Source organism: Syngnathus leptorhynchus, chromosome 15, assembly GCF_054491065.1.
Source record: "Syngnathus leptorhynchus isolate UIUO chromosome 15, UIUO_Slep, whole genome shotgun sequence".
NCBI lineage: Eukaryota > Metazoa > Chordata > Actinopteri > Syngnathiformes > Syngnathidae > Syngnathus > Syngnathus leptorhynchus.
Genome location: NC_141209.1, coordinates 2,615,726 through 2,635,353, shown reverse-complemented (window position 1 = coordinate 2,635,353; position 19,628 = coordinate 2,615,726). Strand labels below are relative to the sequence as shown.

At 46.6% G+C, this 19,628-nt stretch overlaps 2 protein-coding genes across 8 annotated transcripts; both read right to left on the bottom strand.

Annotated features, from left to right (window-relative positions):
* Nucleotides 1-1,061: 1,061 nt before the first annotated feature.
* On the bottom strand, nucleotides 1,062-5,730 carry dcaf5 (ddb1 and cul4 associated factor 5). The gene is made up of 9 exons (XM_085932002.1): nucleotides 5,358-5,730; nucleotides 4,660-4,803; nucleotides 4,510-4,546; nucleotides 4,299-4,438; nucleotides 4,092-4,221; nucleotides 3,637-3,850; nucleotides 2,959-3,025; nucleotides 2,767-2,888; nucleotides 1,062-2,690 (listed from the first exon to the last, which is right to left on the bottom strand). The coding sequence occupies exons 1-9, from the start codon at nucleotides 5,563-5,565 to the stop codon at nucleotides 1,575-1,577; spliced, it is 2,178 nt and encodes a 725-aa protein (XP_085788128.1). The 5' UTR covers nucleotides 5,566-5,730; the 3' UTR covers nucleotides 1,062-1,574.
* Nucleotides 5,731-5,917: 187 nt separating this feature from the next.
* Nucleotides 5,918-18,893, bottom strand: pacs2 (phosphofurin acidic cluster sorting protein 2). 7 transcript variants are annotated; one of them, XM_085931999.1, is made up of 25 exons: nucleotides 18,628-18,893; nucleotides 12,622-12,709; nucleotides 12,455-12,544; nucleotides 12,255-12,380; nucleotides 12,033-12,195; nucleotides 11,856-11,929; nucleotides 11,703-11,783; nucleotides 11,512-11,571; nucleotides 11,271-11,425; nucleotides 11,102-11,192; nucleotides 10,981-11,040; nucleotides 10,790-10,914; nucleotides 10,590-10,722; nucleotides 10,425-10,529; nucleotides 10,252-10,358; nucleotides 9,893-10,047; nucleotides 9,708-9,818; nucleotides 9,448-9,556; nucleotides 9,153-9,185; nucleotides 8,229-8,271; nucleotides 8,101-8,143; nucleotides 7,847-7,982; nucleotides 7,540-7,766; nucleotides 7,302-7,415; nucleotides 5,918-7,098 (listed from the first exon to the last, which is right to left on the bottom strand). In XM_085931999.1, the coding sequence occupies exons 1-25, from the start codon at nucleotides 18,744-18,746 to the stop codon at nucleotides 6,980-6,982; spliced, it is 2,667 nt and encodes an 888-aa protein (XP_085788125.1). In that variant the 5' UTR covers nucleotides 18,747-18,893; the 3' UTR covers nucleotides 5,918-6,979. The 7 variants fall into 7 exon arrangements, with proteins under 7 accessions (XP_085788125.1, XP_085788120.1, XP_085788122.1 ...); XM_085931994.1 differs by having other exon boundaries at nucleotides 10,790-11,040; XM_085931996.1 differs by having other exon boundaries at nucleotides 10,425-10,722.
* Nucleotides 18,894-19,628: the final 735 nt, after the last annotated feature.

Genomic DNA, 19,628 nt, shown 5'->3' with positions numbered 1-19,628 from the left:
AACTTCCAAAGGGGAAGAGATAAATGTTTGGGAAAGTGATGTCACGGATCGACTCGGCAGCTCGTTGCAATGCAGAACCACACTTTGTTACGTACTTCTTAATATGTGTGTGGGGAACACCAAATAATATAAAGATCTTTTTTTTTTTTCCCTCTGGAAATAACAAGTATTAATGCCGTACTGATGAGATCCATATCAAGGATATAGACAAATACAATTATTTTGAGAATTCCGGTGCTGAGCTCACTGGCAGCTTCCCAAGGTATTCCAGTCATGTTGGGAAGGGGAACGCTTGGCCTTGTATGGGATGATGATGATCCAATTGACTTGTGATGCCTTTGTGGGCAAACGAACGCGGTCAGAGAGTCCATGAGAGTCTAAAATTAAGAGATTACGTGGTATGGAAATCTCATATTTCCATTCAAACGAATTTGCAATTTTGGCATTGTTATTGTTAGAATGACGAAGGGAGGGCGTTTCCCGTCACGACTAGCATGCACAACCAGCTTACCTTTGCTGGATATATGCCAACCAAATATGAATGTACATGCTAATAAAAGCTTTACACGTGGGATCGGGTTTCGTTTGTAGAAAAGTGGCCGAAAAAAAAATGCAACAAATGGAAGGGGAAAAAAAAGTGTAAACAAGCCTCGAGCATGTGGGCATTAATGAGCGTCCCAGAGGAGTCATGAGGGTGAAACTGAGGATGTCCATTTCCTGCAGATAAGTCCCAACGAGCTGCGCGGAAGCCATTGTAAACAACACTTTGATCAACGCTTCGATTACAGCAAATTAATTGGGACGATTTGGGTTTGGCAAAGTCACACATTTTACAATTTCTGCCAGGCTATGTAAATACTTTTTAAATGAACTTTTTAAACAAGTACAGTGAAAAGCAGATAATTCCAGTCGAGCTATGGATTTTAAAAGAGTATTGGAAAGAAGGAAGAAAAATCTATTCAAGTAAAGTCAAAATAAAATGAGTTTCTTTGAGAATAAGGAGGTCATCGAGGAAACGCCGCCAGGAAACGATCATTTTCCAATGAGGAAAGAGCCAAAGAAGGAGTTTGAGCTGGAGAATGAGCCAGTCCTTTTATTGACAGAAAACAACACGTCTGTCTTGTAATGTTCTAAACACAAATGCGTTCTTCTTCTGACGCCTTCAACAATAAGAAAAAAAAAAACGTGTACGCTTGACGTCAAACACTTGAAATAAAATGGCAAGTCACTTTGTGCGCCGTATCCAAATCAATAACTTCGCTTCCTGGTACTAAAAAAAACAAAATGGCAGTGTTGGGAATCATTCACTCATTCCCTATCTCCCTAATGAATTTTTGCCACTAAAGTATATCAAAATGAGTTTGAGTTACATTCAGAACATTTACTTTTTTTTTTTGTCTAAATGGAGCAACTCAACTCACTTCAGTATCAAGATTCCACTCAAATGTAGTAATTAGTGAATGAGTCAATCTTACCAAAAAGAGAAATCACGGATGTCACTTCCTGTCTTTTTTTTTTAAAGTCACATGACCTCCAAAAAAGGTAATGCCGACTGGAAAGAAGAAAAATGGCGACTATGTTTTGAGCTTCTTCTCTGAGGAGCCGCACTCACCCTCTTCTGATCCCGCATGAGTCCGCTTCTGCGTGGCGGCTTTGAACTTTTCTCCCGTCCTCGTGTCCGCCGCCTCCGCCACGCCGGCCTCGCGCTCCGGCTGTCCGGCAGCGGCGTCTCGGTGGCGCCCGTTCGTCTCCGCCTCTCCGTCTCCATCGTCCGAGATGGCCTCAGTCCTGCCGTGACGCCCCGCCGCCGGCTCGCTCGCGTCCTCCCGAGTCTCGGGTGACATCACCGGGCTGCCGCACACCAAATCCGACAGGTTGAGGCGGCGTTTCCCGCCGTCTCGTTCTGACGCCTCCTCCTCCGAGGACGTCAAGTCGTGGATGGAGATGGACGGGTAGCTGCACGAGTCGATGGCGGAGAACAAGGCTTGGCCGGCGGGGTCGGGCAGCTCGCCGGCGCGCGACGCCACGCGCATGCGTTGCCGCCTGGCGACATTGCGCCGCCGCACGGCACTGCGCCGCTCGTCGTCCTCGCTGCTGGAGCTGGAGGCGCTGGCCGAGGAGCTGGAGGCGCCGGCGGGCAGCGAGGGCGAGGTGGACGAGGGGATGGACAAGTTGGCGTAATCGCGCGGGCTCGGCGAGCGTGGACGCGGCATCGGGTCCAGCCAAAATGCGCTGTCCGAATCGGAGTCGTCGTTTGTCAAAAAAACTGATGGCGGCCTGCTGCTCTGTCTCCTGGAGCGCTCCTCCTCGTCCCCTGCCGAGCTGGAATTATCAGAGTCCTCCGCTCCGACTTCAGCCCCTTCTACGCCCGTGGCGGCGGCGGCCGCCGCCGTGGCGGCTCGGGTGGGTCGACGGCCGCGAGCGTGCAGCTGCATGATGGCGTCCTCGCTCAAGTCCGAGTCCGAATCGGAGCTCCATCCCTCGAGCTCGCGGCGCACCAGCGAATCGAAAAAGGCCATCATGCGCGGGTCCTCCTGGATGGACTGGCTGACGTAGTCGTGCGACAGGCCGCTGCCGCTGTTCAGCACCAGGCTGATGTACTCCTCGTGCGTGTACAGGCTGCGGCACGTGTCCTCCACGCAGCCGTCCAGATCGCCCAGGCTGTCCGGCTGCTGGTAAGGACTCCACACCTTGACGCACGCACACAACGTTTCATTTGTCAACCCAAAAATTTTTGGGAGACGAGCATCTTTTATCTTCACCCACCTTGATGACCTTTTCCACCCCGGAGGAGCAGATCATGTACGTGTGCGGGTTGAAGCGGACCTGGTTGACGATGGAGCGGTGGCCCTTGAGGACCATGAAGGCGCCGTTTACCACGCGTCCGCCTGCACAGCAAAATGTATCAGGAAAAAAGGTGTCACTTTTCCCCCGGAGATGCGTCAACAAATAACTCACCCGTTTCGGGGTCCTTGGGGATTTTCCACATGTAGAGGTTAAAGTCATCTGAGCCGGAGAGGATATACTACGGACACACAAACGGGGTCAAGATGTTCACAGTGTGAATATCCACATGACGAGCTTTGAGCGGCTTCCTGGCGGCGTCTTAGCCGAATTTAAAGGTTGCTGCCGTGTTTTTGTAAGCAGCTGAGGATCGTGTGAAGGCCGCCAGTAAACACGTGGGCGGTGTGAGGATGGAAGACTAGCGGGGATGATTTATTTTTCTTCTTCATTTGTCTTCCCGTGAACACAACAGAGTCAAGATGTCACTTTTCTGACAAATCTCTTCAATTGACCTCCGCTTCTGACTCTTTGCGTAGCAGGCGTGGAGTCTTCCATCTTCATGTGAAAATGTTTTATTATTTTCCCGGTGAAACATTGGTCTTGTCTCTGCGTAGGAGTTTGTTTTTTTTTTTTCTCTTTTAATTCTCTTTCTGTGTTGTCACCGTGGAGAGAAGCTCTGCGGTGTGTTATGGCTTCCCGTGGGACACGTAAGAAAAGTGATTTTTTTTTTTTTTTTTCCTTTTCACACTGAAAACAAAATGTCTGCATACAAACAGATCCGACCGATGGATCATGCAAAAATGTCACTCATCTGCGATTTGAAAGGAGATCCTACGAGCGGCGGCGCCCCACCTGATCGCGGTCGCCGGCAAAGCAGCAGCTTTTCATGGTGCAGTAGTTGAAGTAGCCCTGGTTGTCAAACTGAAAGCTGGGCAGGCGCGAGTGCAGCTCGTAGAGGACGGGCGGCAGCCGGCGGCGTAGCGCCAGCAGCTGCGTGCCCGTGCTGTTGAAGCGCACGCTCATGGCGCTCTGCAACGACATGCTGCCGCCGTAGCGCAGCAGCGTGCTGAGGACGACAATTAGCGGAACGCTATTTAATGACACACAAATGCTCTTAAGGTCATGACTGCTGTGATGTCATCACTCCTTTCACACCTTGATGCTTGAAAACAGTCAGCTGATAACAGCATATTAAATAGGGAGACAGTGCCACCTGGTGGACACTTTATGAGGTACCATTTGGTACATCCAACAAAAAGTGGACACTCAAATCGTGATGAACTCATCTCCAGGGATGACGTTCTTACCTGCGCGGCTTGCGGATGTCCCACAGCCCGACGCCTTCCTTGGAGTTGGCGGTGGCCAGAAGCCGAGGCTCCACCGGGTTGAACATCACGCTGTGAAAGGCCGACGAGTAATTGGCCAGGCAAAATGGTTCTGGGGACGGTAAAGAAATGACATTCAAGATACACGTTGTGGGCCAGAGCGCCACGACGGACAAGATCTCGCGATACCTCCATACGGCGGCTCTCGCGTATCCCAGATGAGGACGCGGCCGTCGTCGGACGAGCTGGCGAAGACGTTGTCGTTAACGGGGCTGACCGAGAGGCTGTAGACTGCGTCGATGTGCAAGAACACGTTGAGCGTCTCCCGCCTGTGACGGCAGCGATAAACAATTGTGTGTTTTTATCACGAGCTAACAAGCTAAATACTACCGTGACGTACCGCTCCACGTCGTGAAGAATCACCTGCTCGTCGTTTCCTGTTCCGAAGAAAGAAAAACAGAAACGTCAGTCGATGTTGACCTTGTCGATGCTAAGGCAGAAATGAAATTCCACCGAGCGGCGTGAAAGGCGCCGCTGGGATGCGCATTACCTCCTGAGAAGACCTTCTTGTTGCTGCTGTCAAAGGCGAGGCAGAAGATATTGGACAGATGTTCTCCCTTCAGCTTGAGTGGCTTGGAACGAGCGTGGAGGGCTTCCTCCATGTTCCACAAGAGCACCCGCCGGTCATCTCCGCCTGCAAAAAAAACAAATCGGTGACGCCACAGGTTTCCCAGATTTTTTAACATACACTGAGCACATCAAGCATCTCTGTAAAAAGGTGGAAGTTAAGTTTAGAAGTTAAGGTACAAAGGCATAAAGTTCAGGCTGCACTATTTTTTTACCTCTACTTAAATAAAAGAGTTAAAACAATATTAAACCATTATATCCTCAGTATAAAGCAGTCAACACGGTTACATGTCACGCCTGTCATGTTACCAAGAGGCCCATACGACTATTATTAGCCACGTCAAAACACTATAATGCTAGCATGGCGGCATACGTGGGCGGCTACGAGACCACTCTGAGGCGGCATAAAGAGCTTCACCCGGCCGGCTTAATAAAAACCCACCCCCCGGGGGTATGTGAAGTCAATGTGTTTACGTTACTAAAGCTAAGCTAACGGGCACACGTAAGAAAGCCTAAAATGCTAGGTTGCTAGTTGTCTTAGCATGCTAAGCTAACTAGCTCTACGAAGCAGCCGCTTTCCTTCGCATGCTAGCAAAGTTTGCCCGCTTGTGGGTTACCCACCGGACACCAGCCATTCGCCGCCGTTGTTTGAGAATTCAATGGCGTTGACACAGCCAAAGTGTCCGAGCATGTCCTTCTTGTACAGGCTGGTGCAACCGGCCAACCTGCGCCGCTGGAACTCGTCCTTCATCAGCGGATGCCCCGTCAACCGGCGGCGGGACAAAAAGCCCACCGACGAGCGCATACCGCAGCCTTTCAGCTCTTTCATGACAGCGGTGGTGGGTGACTACCAAGCTCCGTGAACGCTCTTCATCTGCTGGCCAACTTGTGACACCCGTAGCCCGGCGTGGTGCTCATTGTTGTGGCGGAGGCTGTTGAGATATGGCAGTCCGAGTGAAGGGTTCCCACTCCGGTCGCTGGAGTGGTGGAGGACCCCCCCCCCCCCTCCCCCTAGCGTCCCTCCTCCCACCACCGTGAAGATGACAAAAAAAACCAACATATTTTTTATTTATCAGATCATTTTCCATTTGAACTCTTTTAAAAGTTGAATAATTTTTAGCAAACATTTATTAAATTATTGGACTATAATTAAAAAAAATTGCCACTACAGCAAGTTTTAGTGTGTAGTAGTTTTATTACATGGAGATTTTTGGGATGACAGTGGTTTCAACCAAAGAAAAATCAAATAAGCTCATATTAAAAAAAAGGGCTTTACTGTATTTAGTGTTGTTGTTTTTTTTTTTTTAATGAGTGCACATACGTATACAATCATGCAGTGCATGGAGTTGTCCTTAAAGCACAATCAGCACCGATGAGTCAAACTGATGACTTGATGAAATAAATGTAGGCACTTATCAAGAATCTGCGAACAAATACAAGAAAAAGACATATGCGCCTCGTACGCCCACTCAAATGTGATTCATGTCACACGACGCTCTACAAAAGTAGTTGCCAACTTGCCACCATACACTTTACATGATGGTATCTATGTGATGTCATCCGGTCAACACACTCAAACATACACACAACACACACACACTGCTTCAAAGTGACATCTGCGGGAGTGTCGAAGTCGTAAATGAGAAAGTCTGCTTTTAACGTTGTAAAGTCGTAGCTCGCCTTGTGCTATTTGTTGCTTTAAAGGAGACATATTATGCATTTTGTTACAATTTCAAACACTTCTCAGGTGTTGCCATAACATACTGCTGGACCTGATTTGGTGACAATTAAAAACCTGACTCATCAAATTGTGACATCACAGCGGCAAAATGATTTGGAATGGCATTATCACAGTTGGAAACTTACTTGGTTGTTTCATTTTGAGTGTAGAAAGCATTTAAAAAATCCATTTTCCATAATATGTCCCCTTTATGTCTAATTCTATCTACTATTGCACATGTTATCTAATGTTTCCCGGCATAAAAATACTTTCAGTTTTCTTTTCACAACTTTCTTTTTTTAAATATATATCCTTCATTGGTGTGCAGGGTGTGCTTTCAGTGCCACGGCGTCCATTTTGGATGCGAGATTAGCATTTAGCTTGAGTGTTATTCATCTAAAAAGAACAATAACAAAGCCGAGGATGAATTAAAAAAAAAAAAAAAAAAGATACCACACAGATGACATAAAAGTTGGTTAAACGGGTTGGCACAAGGGCGGGCGAAGATGGCGCGGGTGGGTTCTCAGTAGGGGCCTTTGGCGTGGCCGAAGACGGCGATGGGGAAATGTTTGACGTGTGACGACCACTGCGCCGCCAGCTGGAAAAACTTCACGTCGTTCCATTCCACGCCGTCGATCGACACTGACCCGCAAACAAACACAACGCGGCTCACTCAAAGAATAAAACACCCCCCAAAAAATATATTCGAAAAAAAAAAAGAAAGTATACGGATTGGGACAAATAATGCACCTTCCAAATAAATAATGCATAAAATCAGATGAACATTTTGACAGGTATGATGAATCCAAATCATTTTTAGTTGTTTTGAATGAATGACACGTTACCTGTCAACATGTTGTGCTGGTGCTTGGCGGTGCAGATGAGACGACTGATGCCGTCGATCACTTGACTCTTGGACTCCACCTCCTTGTCTTTGCTCTTCTTTGGCAGGAACATCACTAAAACGACACAACGAGCTCTTAACATTTTTTTTCATTTGTGTTTTTCTTGACTTTCTACATCCTGTTTTCGTCTTTGATCTTGAATGAACATGAAAAGCTGAACATTTTTTTTGTGCCTCACCTTTCTTGTTCTTCTCCTTGGTCACCACCGTCATGGACATGGCGGGCAGGGTGCCGGGCTCGGCGCCCCCCGCGGGCAGCCGGCTGACCTGCAGCGAGCGGAAATTGCACTTGAGCGTATTCTTAGCGGCGGAGGTTGAGGAGGAGTCGCGCTTCTCCAAATCTTTCTTTCTGTCGGCCACCCAATAGTCCACCTGAAGACCCATCAGCTCCGCCTGACTCCCGGGACTGAAAGTGACATCAAGCATAAATGAAGCGAGCTGCTAATCGTTAGAAGAACTCAAAATCCGCTTCAAACGCGACCTCACCTGTATAGGCAGAAACTCGTGTTGACGGACGGCGAGGAGGGCGGGGTGGGCGACACCTCTTTGAGCGTCGGCGGCATTTGAGGCGGCGAGGTGAGTAGGAGCGAGGAGCCGGCGGGCGCCGCGTCGTCCGAGTCGCCTTCAGAAGAAGAAGTATCTTATTAAGCTTATCAGTTACTAACTAAACTTGAAGTGCAGCTGGCAATAATGGAAAAAGAATTCATGAATTACAATTCCATGGGGGAAAAAATGCTTGCCTGCAGTTGCTGATGTTTGCTCAACTATTCCCACTTTAACCATCTGCAGGATTGACAGGATGATACAGAAAGGAGAAGTCAGCGCCTGATTGGTCAATTCAGTGCCACGTGACAAGGGCTTTACTCACGCCAACAAACGGGATGAATTTCTGACACGAGTCCTCGTCGGGGCTGCGGGGAAAAAAAAAAAGAATTAAAGCGCTGGATGACATTTTATGGATTTCAATCTACTGCAAGAAAGAGGCACTAAAAGCAAAAAGCGAGGCGGAGGGAACAAAAGTTATCGAAGATTCGATTTTGTCACTTCAATTTTACATTTGGGTCATAATATTAGGGACACCTCCAGAAGTAAATGTGACAAATGAATTGAAATATAAATCTAACGGTGTTTTAAATATTCCCGGGATTTGATTTGGGCTCTTTGTATCACACGGTGTTCCTAATATTATGACCCGGTGAGCAACTTCAACATGCCGACTGGCCGCCAATCAATGCGGAGTCACGTGACCTCCTCCAAGCAAGGCGTGCGGTAAACACCAGAGGGGAAAGTGCAGCGAGCCGAAATAAAAAATAAAGCAAGAACCTCTCTACTTCTTCGACTATGTTATATCTACGGCTATCACGCTACGTGCTATTTTCCCGAGTGGAAAAATAGCCGAAAGAGGAAAAATGAGGTGAGAGGTTGTTGCTCTTGCCTTGAGGACACCTGCCATCGCCCCCCCAGGGAAGAAATTGACAAGCTATACAAAAGTGAAAGGGGGGGGGGGGCACAGAAGAAGAACAAGCTGAATTTACAGCCCACAGTTGCCTAGCAACAAGATGCACAGTGATGGAATTAAAGATGCACATGCAAAATGTAAAGTTAGGACTATTCTCATGATAGGACAACTTTTCTCTCCCCGAACTATGACCGTCATTCTCATGACACTTTGAGAAAGCGGACGGAAAATGGCGGCGGCGCACACACACACAGATGCGCGCACACACGGATGGGAGAGGGAACATGACTGACGAGGTGGCGTGACAGAGCAACTGAAAATGGCGCACAATACCTGACGGAAAAATCGAAATGAAAGCTCTTTTTCCTTCGAAAACAAAAAAAAAAGTCACAAAAGAAAAAAATAACAACGAGACAAAGCACACAAATATGTTATTTGCGCACACACACAATGATAGACTCACACACACAAACACGCTCATCATTAACTTTTTTTTTTTTTTAATTCCCCAAAATATACATTCACCAAACTATTTATCAATTGCACAAGCTTTTAATGACGTAAAACATCGCAGCCTTTATAACGACAGACCCAAATATTAGGAACAGCTAACCATAATCAAACGTACCTTTTTTGTTTGTACGTGAGCATGGCTTCGGCGATGGGGAGCTGGTGGGCTCCGTTGGCGCCCAGCATGTACTGCGTCACCCGAGAAACCACGTCCGGACTTTCCTGGACTGCGCACACACAAACAGTTGACATCAATATCATATACAATTGTCATTATGTATCTTCCGGGACACCCTGCAAATACTTCTTTGAGAGGGCTAGCTACAAAATCCAAAGCCATCTCCAGGAGTCCAAACACTGGACTGGGGAAGTCCTTACCGACGACAGGAGCCTCAGGTTTGTGAAAGAGGTCCTTCCAGGCGGAGTCCTGGAACAAAGCGTTGTAGCGGTAGTCCATGGCGCCCAGATACTTGGAGACGGGGTGTGCACCTGAACGTGACCGCAAAGGTGCTTTCATATTCAAAAGAATGTTCATCATTTGAAAAGTCAAATGTGGGACGCACCCAGCGGGATGATGAGGAAGCGCATGTAGCCCAGCCAGTCGGGGGTCTTGTGGGTCAGGTGGTCCACAAAGAGGCGGAGCACGGCGCTGAGGTAGTGCTGCGCGCCGGCCACCGCAACCTTGATGGGGACCGGCGTCTGAGAGTTACAGTTGCAGCTGCGGATAAAATTATTCTAATCAAAAATTCATTTTTTAAATGATTTTCTGTTTAATACAAAGCAGTGATTCATTAAATAAAGATTTCAGCAAAAAAAGCCTTGGATGTATTGGATTGGTCAGGGGCGGCTATGAGTGAGCCCCTACTTATTCTGCCTAGCAACAAGCAAAAAGGGGGGGAGCAAAAAAAAATAAAAGGCTCACAATCTCTGTATGCGAGACACGATGGTGTTGAACGCCGCCTGGATGTCGGCCGTGGTGCAGGTACACACCACGGGCAGGTGGTGGTTCTGGAGCACGTCCGACAAGTACTGAAGGGAGAGCAGAAGGTACGTTGGGAACAGGAGCCTCCAGAGAGAATTCCGAGGCGCGCTGACCTGGCCCTGCCAGTCGGAGGTGTTGATGAGGATGATGCTATCGGGAAGCTGGTTGTCCGACACCAGGATGTGGTTGAGCTGATCGTACACCGTCTTCCTCGGGATCTGCACGGAGAAGGTTGGCTTTAGGAGCGTTTCCGACGTGCTAATTTTCTGCGCGCTTACTTGCAAATGGCTGCGAGTGTCCAGCGCCCGCTCGTTGTCCAAACTGTTGGCCCGCTCGTTCTGAGGCCTGCTGGCCTGGCGTTCCTTCAGCGACGTGCTGCGACCTCGCCGGCCCGCCATCTTGGGCTCCTGTCTGGAAAAGACAAACATACTTTGGTTCCCCAGGTACCAGCGTCATGATCGATTCCACATTTCTTTACCTGTTAGACGAAATAATGAGCGACTCCGTCTTGGTCATCTTGCCAGTCGGGGGAAGCCTGTCCAAGAACGTGTCCATGTTGTCCATCTCCAATTCGGTGGTCGGCGTCACCGCCTCGGGTTGCTCCTGAGAAAAATCGGAATCGCTTCCAATAATATTGATCAACGTGTGTGTGTATGTGTATACACTCACATAGGAGACATTGTCAGACACGTTGTCCTCACCAACACATTTGTTTTTATCGGGCTCCATCTGGAATATATGATTATGAATATGATTGATTGACAATGGACATATTGACGGAGGCTCTGACCGGGCTGGGGGGCTCGCGGTGGCTGCGGCTGCTGTGGATGCTTCCGATTTCCGTCTGCGAGCTAGACAGGGACATTCCCTCAAAATACGGCCTGAAACAGAACATGAACTTTTTTTTAACTCCTTATCGGAAAAAAAAATCAGTCATACCGTATCATCCACATCCTCACTTGAGTTTGGGTTTGGGTGTGCTGAGGACGCTGTCATCATCATCCAGCTCAGGTCCGCTATCGCTGGGGTTGTCGAATTCAATACTATCCAGGTCCAGATCTTCCTCCTCTACCTCAGGAGGAACCTCGGCTGGATCCTGCTCCGAGTCCAGAACCTCAGTGGAAAAAACACGCACACACGGTGAGTAACCACCTGCCGGTCCAGTAGAGTCGACTTCATTATCCCAAAGTGTCGGGTCACCTCGTCAGACACTCGGAACCTCTTGAGGAGAGCGACCACTCGCTGCTTGAAGTTTTGCTGCTAAAAGATCACATCATGAACACACATAAGTCCGCACACCTTAGCTTTAGCTTACAGTTTGTTTAGATGTAGTTTTAGCGCTAGCTTAATTTGAAATATTGATTAGCTTCATTTTTATTTTTTTTACTTACTCTCGTCATGGATGCCGTTCTGACAATGGACCTTCTCTGCTTCTTTGGTTTCCTCACATCATAGTCATCATCTTCCAGATCCTGAAGATCACCAAAATACTCAGAAAAACGATTTGACTTCACTCCGTGTTGATCGATTCTAGACGATCTCACCTGAGCCTGAGCCGCATCGTCGCTGGCCTCCTGCTCTGAGGAGAAGCTCTCGTATTCCTCCTCTGAGTAGTTGTCTGAACAAGAAGATAAAGAAGCGGTCAGCTGGTGGACCGTTCGATTTCCTCAAGCATTTGGAGAACTGACACAATGCTAACATGCTAACACTGAAGGTGGTACCGGAGCATTTGATCTTGTGTCCGGCCTGCAGGCTGCCGTCCTCATGGTCGATGGGCTGGCTGGAGAGGGAGAATATCCAGATCTCGGCCACCTTCCCTAGAAGCTCCTTCTGGTGGCTGCAGAGAGGTAGCACCTGGCCCCCCTCCGTCGGATGCTGCATCACCTGGGTCACGACATCAAATGTCTTCTGGTTCTTCAACAACGTGGAACCTGAGCAGATACCTCGGCCATGTCGATGGAGCCCACAGCCAGCGTCTTGTAACCCAGGATGGTGCGGTTCTTGTAGCGCTTGCGTCTCTGCAGCAGAATCTGAAGCTTGTTGCCCTCACGCTTCAGGAAGTGAGGGTACTAAGGGAGGAGGAACGTGAAACGTTAACGAGTCACTCGGAAATATTGTACTGGACGTTATGATGTCATGGTACCTGCAGGGAAAAGGTGAGGGCCAGGTCTGTTTCCACTGACCCGCTGGGCGGCAGCACGATCTCGTGGGACCTCAGGATGCGCTTGGAACCCTGGAAACACACACACACACAACAACACATCCTGTTTTGGATTTTTGAACTCGCTCAAAATTCGTGCGTATTCCTACTTGAATTTTGACGGCGATGACCACAGAGATGAGCTCCTTGTCTAGTTCTCTGAGCACCACCAGTTTTTTCAGAGTCAGACTGCAAAGCCTGATGGGAAAAAGGTCAACATGTCAGCAAACACATGTTATTGCAGTACCTAAATGTCTCAACAGAGGACACTGTTAATCCATTCATGAGTTTTTATTTCATGACAAAACTGGTAGAATGACAAAATAATCCTTAATAACATAAACAATCTGAATAATATAATTCCTAAAACAAAGGAATAGTCCAAATAAATAAATGATGATAGTAGAGAAGAAATAAAAAAGAAAATTCATTTAATTATTATTCATTAAAATTATTCATTGCAATTTAATATTGAAAAAAAAAGATTTCATATACAGCAAATATTTCTAATAAGCAGTCTAATAACCACTCCATCACATAAATAAAGACAACATAATGGCAGTTTCCTGGGCCTGGAGTTTGTGCCAAATGGGGGGAACCGTGGAGGGGGTCCGGCCCAGTCCGGCCCGGCCCGGGGGTTGGCATTGTCTGGGTGTGAGGCAGCGAGTGGGACTTTGAGACACTTCCTCCATGAAACAAAAGTTAATGCTGGAAGAGCCCTTTGCTTCTCTTCGACTAAATTATTCCAAGAGGCTTAGCATGAATCATCTCCTTTTGAGAGCCCCCCACCATGCACTTTGGACCACTGACCTCGCTGATTAAACATTGGCCAGCGAATCCTTTCCCCATGGCCAGAAAGCCGTTTCCTTGCCAACAGCGGAGAAACGACAGGGTGGCCTGACATAAACGGAATCAGTCTCCAGATTCTATTTGAAGAATCATTCACCAAACGCTTGTAAAAATCCCCAACGAGGAGAAAAAGCTAACATTGAGACAATTGGGGTTAACAATGGCAGGTTTGAGGCAGTTTTCAATGGCGACCTTTCTGCCAGCAGGACTGCGGTACGTCAGCCCCAGAGAAGCCCCAGGCACGGCCGCCGCCACCGGCCCCCCCCCCGTCAAGGCACACATTGTCCTGACAATAGGCTCGTTCTGTCTTCTGGTTCCGAGTGCCGTGCCGGTCTGGATCAGGATGTGAAGGCGGACGGAGCGAAATTTCTTCCAGTCACGTTTGGGCTTAGATGTTGTTCTTTGTTTTGGAATGGCTTGAATTAGCCAAATGTTTCCTTCATTAACTATAACGTGACTAAGTCGATTCATCGACGAATCCACATTTAATCAATTCTAAAATGAATCGTCGGCCAATTAAAATTTGCAGGACTGTGACTTCCATCTGTTCTGTTTGGGATGTAGACAGCTGCTGAATTTTTTTCACAAACACACACACACACACACTGTCCCCCCCCCCCCCCCTCAAAGGACACATGGCCTTGCGAGCCTTTGCTGAGGTCAGCGTGATGCTTTTCTGAAGATTATGCAATCTCCGAGTCACATCATACACCGAAAGAACATTTTGGGATGCAAATTTGTCCATCGGTCCATGCTAGGACCAATTAAACTTCATGCTAAGCTATGATAAGGACTTTAATTGAGTCAGATGCCCTTTATTGAATTCATCTATATGACAAAAACGTCTTGGTCGTCCTTCGGTGAGCATTTCATGTCGTCAGCGTATTTTTTTTTTATCGATTACAAAGAATCGGGTTTCAAGCGGTTCGACCTTTCGGGTTCACGAGGAACGTTGCCGAGCGGACTAAGTGGGATCTGATTCACGGAAACGCAACACCCGACGTGAAGGCACGCCAAATAAAAAAAAGAGATTCGTTCACTTGAGTTCTATCGGGAAAGATGGATGTTTTTTAATTGGCAATTACATGACAAGTATGTTGCGTATTCTTCTTTGTGTGTGTGTATTATACTGCCTCCTAGTGGCCAGGGCAGGCACAACAGACACATATTGAAATGATATTGAATGATCTTTTTACTCTACCTTTATCTTAAGTACAATATTCTAGAATGTTAAAAAAATATGACATGGGTCAGGCTGGAACAGATGATTGTATTTCCATTCATTTCATTTTTTTGTTTTTTTGTTTCAAGAGTCATTTCGCTCAATAAAGTATGACGCACGTTCACGTCAAATAACTGGACGCACTCTCTTGTCCGAGCATCCGTGTAACAAAAAAGAGTACAGTAGCTCCTAATGCATCGCTCTCACACACACACACACACACACACACACACACACACACACACACACACACACACACACACACACACGGACGCTCCACTTTTCCCATAATGGATGTGCACTTGTTAACCTACATCAGCAGATGATTTCCATGGTAACCCCGGAAATCCACGCATAAGAAAAAATCAAAGCCAGGTGCTCGGAGTTCTCCAGCAAAATGTCTTTTTAATTGAGATGAGCTGTACTCTAAGTCACCGGTTTATTATCAGGCGGAATTCGTGGGACACTAAATTATGTCAAAATCCACGTACAGCAGGAGAAATCATTTCATCTGACATTTTTTAATTGTTGCCACTTCAAGATATGAATACTTTGCACAGTAATTATCCATGAATGAACCAATTTATTTCTGTACATTCTCTGGTTTTAAATTTGATTATATTTTATTCAAGGCGCACAATTGTAAATTCTGCCTAGCAACAAGTGTGTCTTGACTCGCTGGGTGAAAAAAATATGAAACTCTCAATTTAAAGACACCAGCATAGGAGAGAGTTCAACGAGTACGAGTATTTAAACTATTCATGTGAGAATCTTAACGTGAAACACACACACACACACTTGCATGAATATTGGAACACACTTGTCACTGAGCTACTTGCTAAGTCGCTAACAATACGTGTTGAACACAAGATGTTAAACAAGTGACCACAAACCACACACACACCTACACACACACAGTGCGTGCGATCAATCAACTGCGGCTCGTCCACATTATTCAGACGTCTGCTGTCGGCGCTTCAGTGTTCAGCTGCTCATGCAATATTCAGCAGCGGGATTTACAGGCTGGCTCTGGACATGTGTGTGTGTGTACGTGTGTGTGGGATGGCGGTCGGCCCAAAATAGATTTTAAACCCAACCTGTCAGACCAGAGAAAAATATGCCATGACAGGACAAGTCTGTGAATGGATGATTCTGCACTGGAACACAAACACACACATACAAAAAAACAAGTAAACACGCATATATTCTTTATCCTCGATGAAAAATGACAAGGATAGGGGACACTTTGGACCTGGACTTTTGCGCAATAATAATAGCAATAATAATAACCAGGCGGGTCAGTGAGGCAAAGTCGAAATTCCTACCAGAAGTTTGTGGGTCAGTGGATCATTAAACGCTAAAGCTAAAGGAGTGTGTGTGTGTGTTTTTTTTTTACCTAGCGACAACATTGCGACACCATAATTTGCGAAAACTCATGACGTATTTTACAATGGCATTGTCAAAAATTTTAAATGATGGAAAATGAAAATGTTTTATTTCTACATACACTCATTTGAATGTAGCTCCATTATTCATGAATCGCTTTTACTCCTCTAATGACAAAAGGGAAGCAAGGCACAAAGAACAGAGGGGGAAAAACAAAAAAAGAGACTCATTAAGAAGAGGGCAAATCATCTTTTTCTCCATTAAGACCCCGAGGAGACGCACCTCATCATCATCATCATTTATTGATGGAGGCCACCAAGGCTTCGTGCCAGGCTCCTTTTCATCTGGAATATTTTTGGCAGCGGTCTCACTGTGCCGCCTTTTAATTAGCCTCTCATGCATGCCCGCACACGCAAACACACACGTGTGCTTATCTGGGGAAAAACGATACGATCTGGAAAGGAGACGCGAGAGCATTCTTCATATTTCCCAGTAGAATAAAAAATGAATGAGGCGGAGGCGAGATGATGAAGAGCTTCAGGAACAGCAATGGACCATGCAAAAAAAGATTCTTATCATGATAAATATCAAAGTAGCCTGCCCATCAATTACTAATGTCTGTTAAGTCAACATTTGGACACAAATGAAACAGCTTCCGGGTCATAAACTAGAAAAAGCGAGCGAGCGCGAGCACTAAATAATAAATACGACAAACCAAATGTGTAAAACTCATAAAGACGGCAAATGAATCAAAATGGAGGCACAGGTGCCAAATGAGAACGTCAACATCTGACAATGATGTCACTCCAAAACTGTGACCATGAAGAAGAAAGTGGAATTGTGATTAGAAGAGGATGGCCTGCTTCAGGAATCATATCAACTTCAGGAGCAGCAGAAAGAAAAAAAAAAAAAAAAGCTGAGTGAAGCAATTGGGCCAAAAGCCGTTTTGGACAATAGTGTTCATTAGTGAGAGTCGTCGCTAATCTGCTAACGCGGCCAAGTGGAGATTTGCAGGCGTTCAAATCAACTTTTTTTTTTTTATTTCCCAGAGCGCGGACTGGAAACGTTCATTTAATGTCGAGAAATCCTCACTCTGTGAAGCTGGGGAGGGAGATTATTAAGTTTAAATCCCGCTAATGGCATGCACAATCAATGTACTCAAAAGTTGAGTGGAATGCACTGTTAGCATGTTAGCATGCCAACTGATAAAATCAAAAATCAAACCAAGGATGGAAAAAAAAAAAAATTTTTTCAGCAAACAAAGGATAGAAGTAAGGTTGTGCAACTCTGAGAAAAGGAAGGCTGGAAGAAAGGGGAAAGAAATAAAGGTCAGGTAGGAATAGATGGCATAAAAAAAACTGTCGTGGAAGCCAGTAAGGCGACAAGGAGGTCAGAAAGGATGGAGGGAAATCAGGAATCGAGAAAGGTGGAGAAGCAGAAGGAAGGAAGGATGAAATTGAAGACTAAGAGAAAGGAGAGGAAAAACACCTAAGCTTTCCCTTATATTGCATTGAAACAAATATAACTTCACTTGAGCAAAGTCAGGCTGTCCGAATGTGTGTGTGTGTGTCCTCCAGGACTTTGCTGTGTCAGCGTGTCGCTCTTACATAATAATTAAGATTGGCTAGGAGGACAGGAAGTGTACAAGAAGCATCGATCTGACCTCATTTGGGGGAAAAGCTATCGTGCTAACACGCTAAAGGGAGATGCTAACGTCAGCGTGCCTTCCTACGGAGCAGATTCCCTGGATGCAACATGAATTCCAAACAAAGAGAGGTTCTCGCCGCCTTCTCCGCCATCCTACTCTGCATTCCCGCAGCTCCAGCATCCCTTGTGGACAAAAGAGCGAGTGTCCCGAGCGTCCCGAGCATCGGTCGGCCAAGCAACCTCCACAGATGAACGTGCGTGAGACTCAATGCTCTCTGTATAGTTTACCGTTGTTACCGTTTTTTTTTTTTTTGTGTGTGTATCCAAACGGCAAAATCGAGCAATGGACGAAAGGTCACACTCAAATTAGTCATGCTTCGTGCTTAATGATGAAAAATAAATTTTGCACTTGAAGCATAACACATTTTAAATGATAATTTACAATGTGCAGGAAAAGTTGTTGAACGACTTTCTCGTCAATTAGCTTCGCATCATTAGCAATGCGACTAAATTACCATAACGGTCCTTGAGTTTAGCGTACTTATTTTAAATCTTCGCTTAGCATATGTAAGAACTTTGTCAAACCCACTTATAATGGCATCATTTGTTTAACACACATCACACGCTTTCATGGGCCACAGAAAATTATGGGGGCGAGCTGGTTCCAGCCCCCGGGCCGTATGTTTGACACCATTCGATGATGCAAGTGTTCCTAATCAAATGTCCTATTCTCATATGGTGTGGCAGAGATGCACATGATGAACCTATATATAAAAAAATATGGATTCAAATCAAATCAAATGTTATGGGTTGTATTAAATCTAAGGTGGGGTCATTTGGGTGTGTAGCATCAGATGCATGCAAGCCTCCATCACAACACATTGCTGCAGGCGGCCCATGCGCCCCGAGTCTTGGGGATCGGAACCATTCCCACCCCGCCCGCTCAAGTACTGCAGCGGTGAAAGTTTTCAAAGGACGCAGCATGCGGTGAGGTAACACGGGGAGGGCTTACCGAGGGATGCAGTTCGGAGACGAGCCGTCGATTTCCCACGTTGCGAACAAATTCATCGGCACCGGTCTATTGAGAGCCCCGCTGCCGGGGAAGCTCAGCCGGCTACTTCTCTCCGCCATAGTTCCCGGGGTCGCCTTCGTTGCACGCTTGCCTCGAGTGTTGGATGGGAGTCCGGGAAAAGAGATGCGTTCTTCGGTCACGTGAGCGCGACGAGCCTGGCTGTCTCTCCGCCCCAGCTTGTCGTTGCTCTGCTCGGCTTGGTGGAGCTGCGGTGCCGGTGTAGTGGGAGGGCAGGGCGGGGCGAGGGAAGCCAAGCCCGGTGAGGAGCCAGTGACCGTGGGGCTTGTTGTGCCCACCACGCTGCTCCTCGTCCCGCATATGAGGCCGATTAAGGGCGAGGGCCCAGAAGGGAGGGGCGGAATTTTAAAGTGTGTGTGTGTGTGTGTATATATATATATATATTTGAAATACATAACAATAAACAATGTTAGACCTCGCCTTCGTGTTTGTCCCTGGGCAACATTTGACCCACATTGACTTGTTTACTTACCTGGCTGATAACTCATTGAGCTCAGGTTACAATAATCCACCAATGGAAAAGCAGTCCGTGGGTTTTCCCCACAATTGTCAAAATAATTCAAACTTGCTTTTATTTTTATACTCCGCTACTAAACAATACATTTTTATTCAGGTTTTGCCCCACGAGGGTTGCGAGCCTGTAATACTCAAAGCAACACTGCCCTCAAGTGGACACCAGAAATACTAACATACAAAAATATATTTTTCAATATTTTTGTAGTTTCTGGGGAGATAAACCAGTATAACGGCATAATCAGGTCTGCCAGGGAGTGTAGCGTGGACTTTAAGGATTAACGTGAGTTCATGAAAGCAGCTTAGCGCGAGGAATCATCCAAAAATAAATAGTCATATTTTAGCTTTTGAAATCTGCTTAACCAGAAAGAGTATGATATATCTAGTTGTTTGCAATGATGAAATGGTCA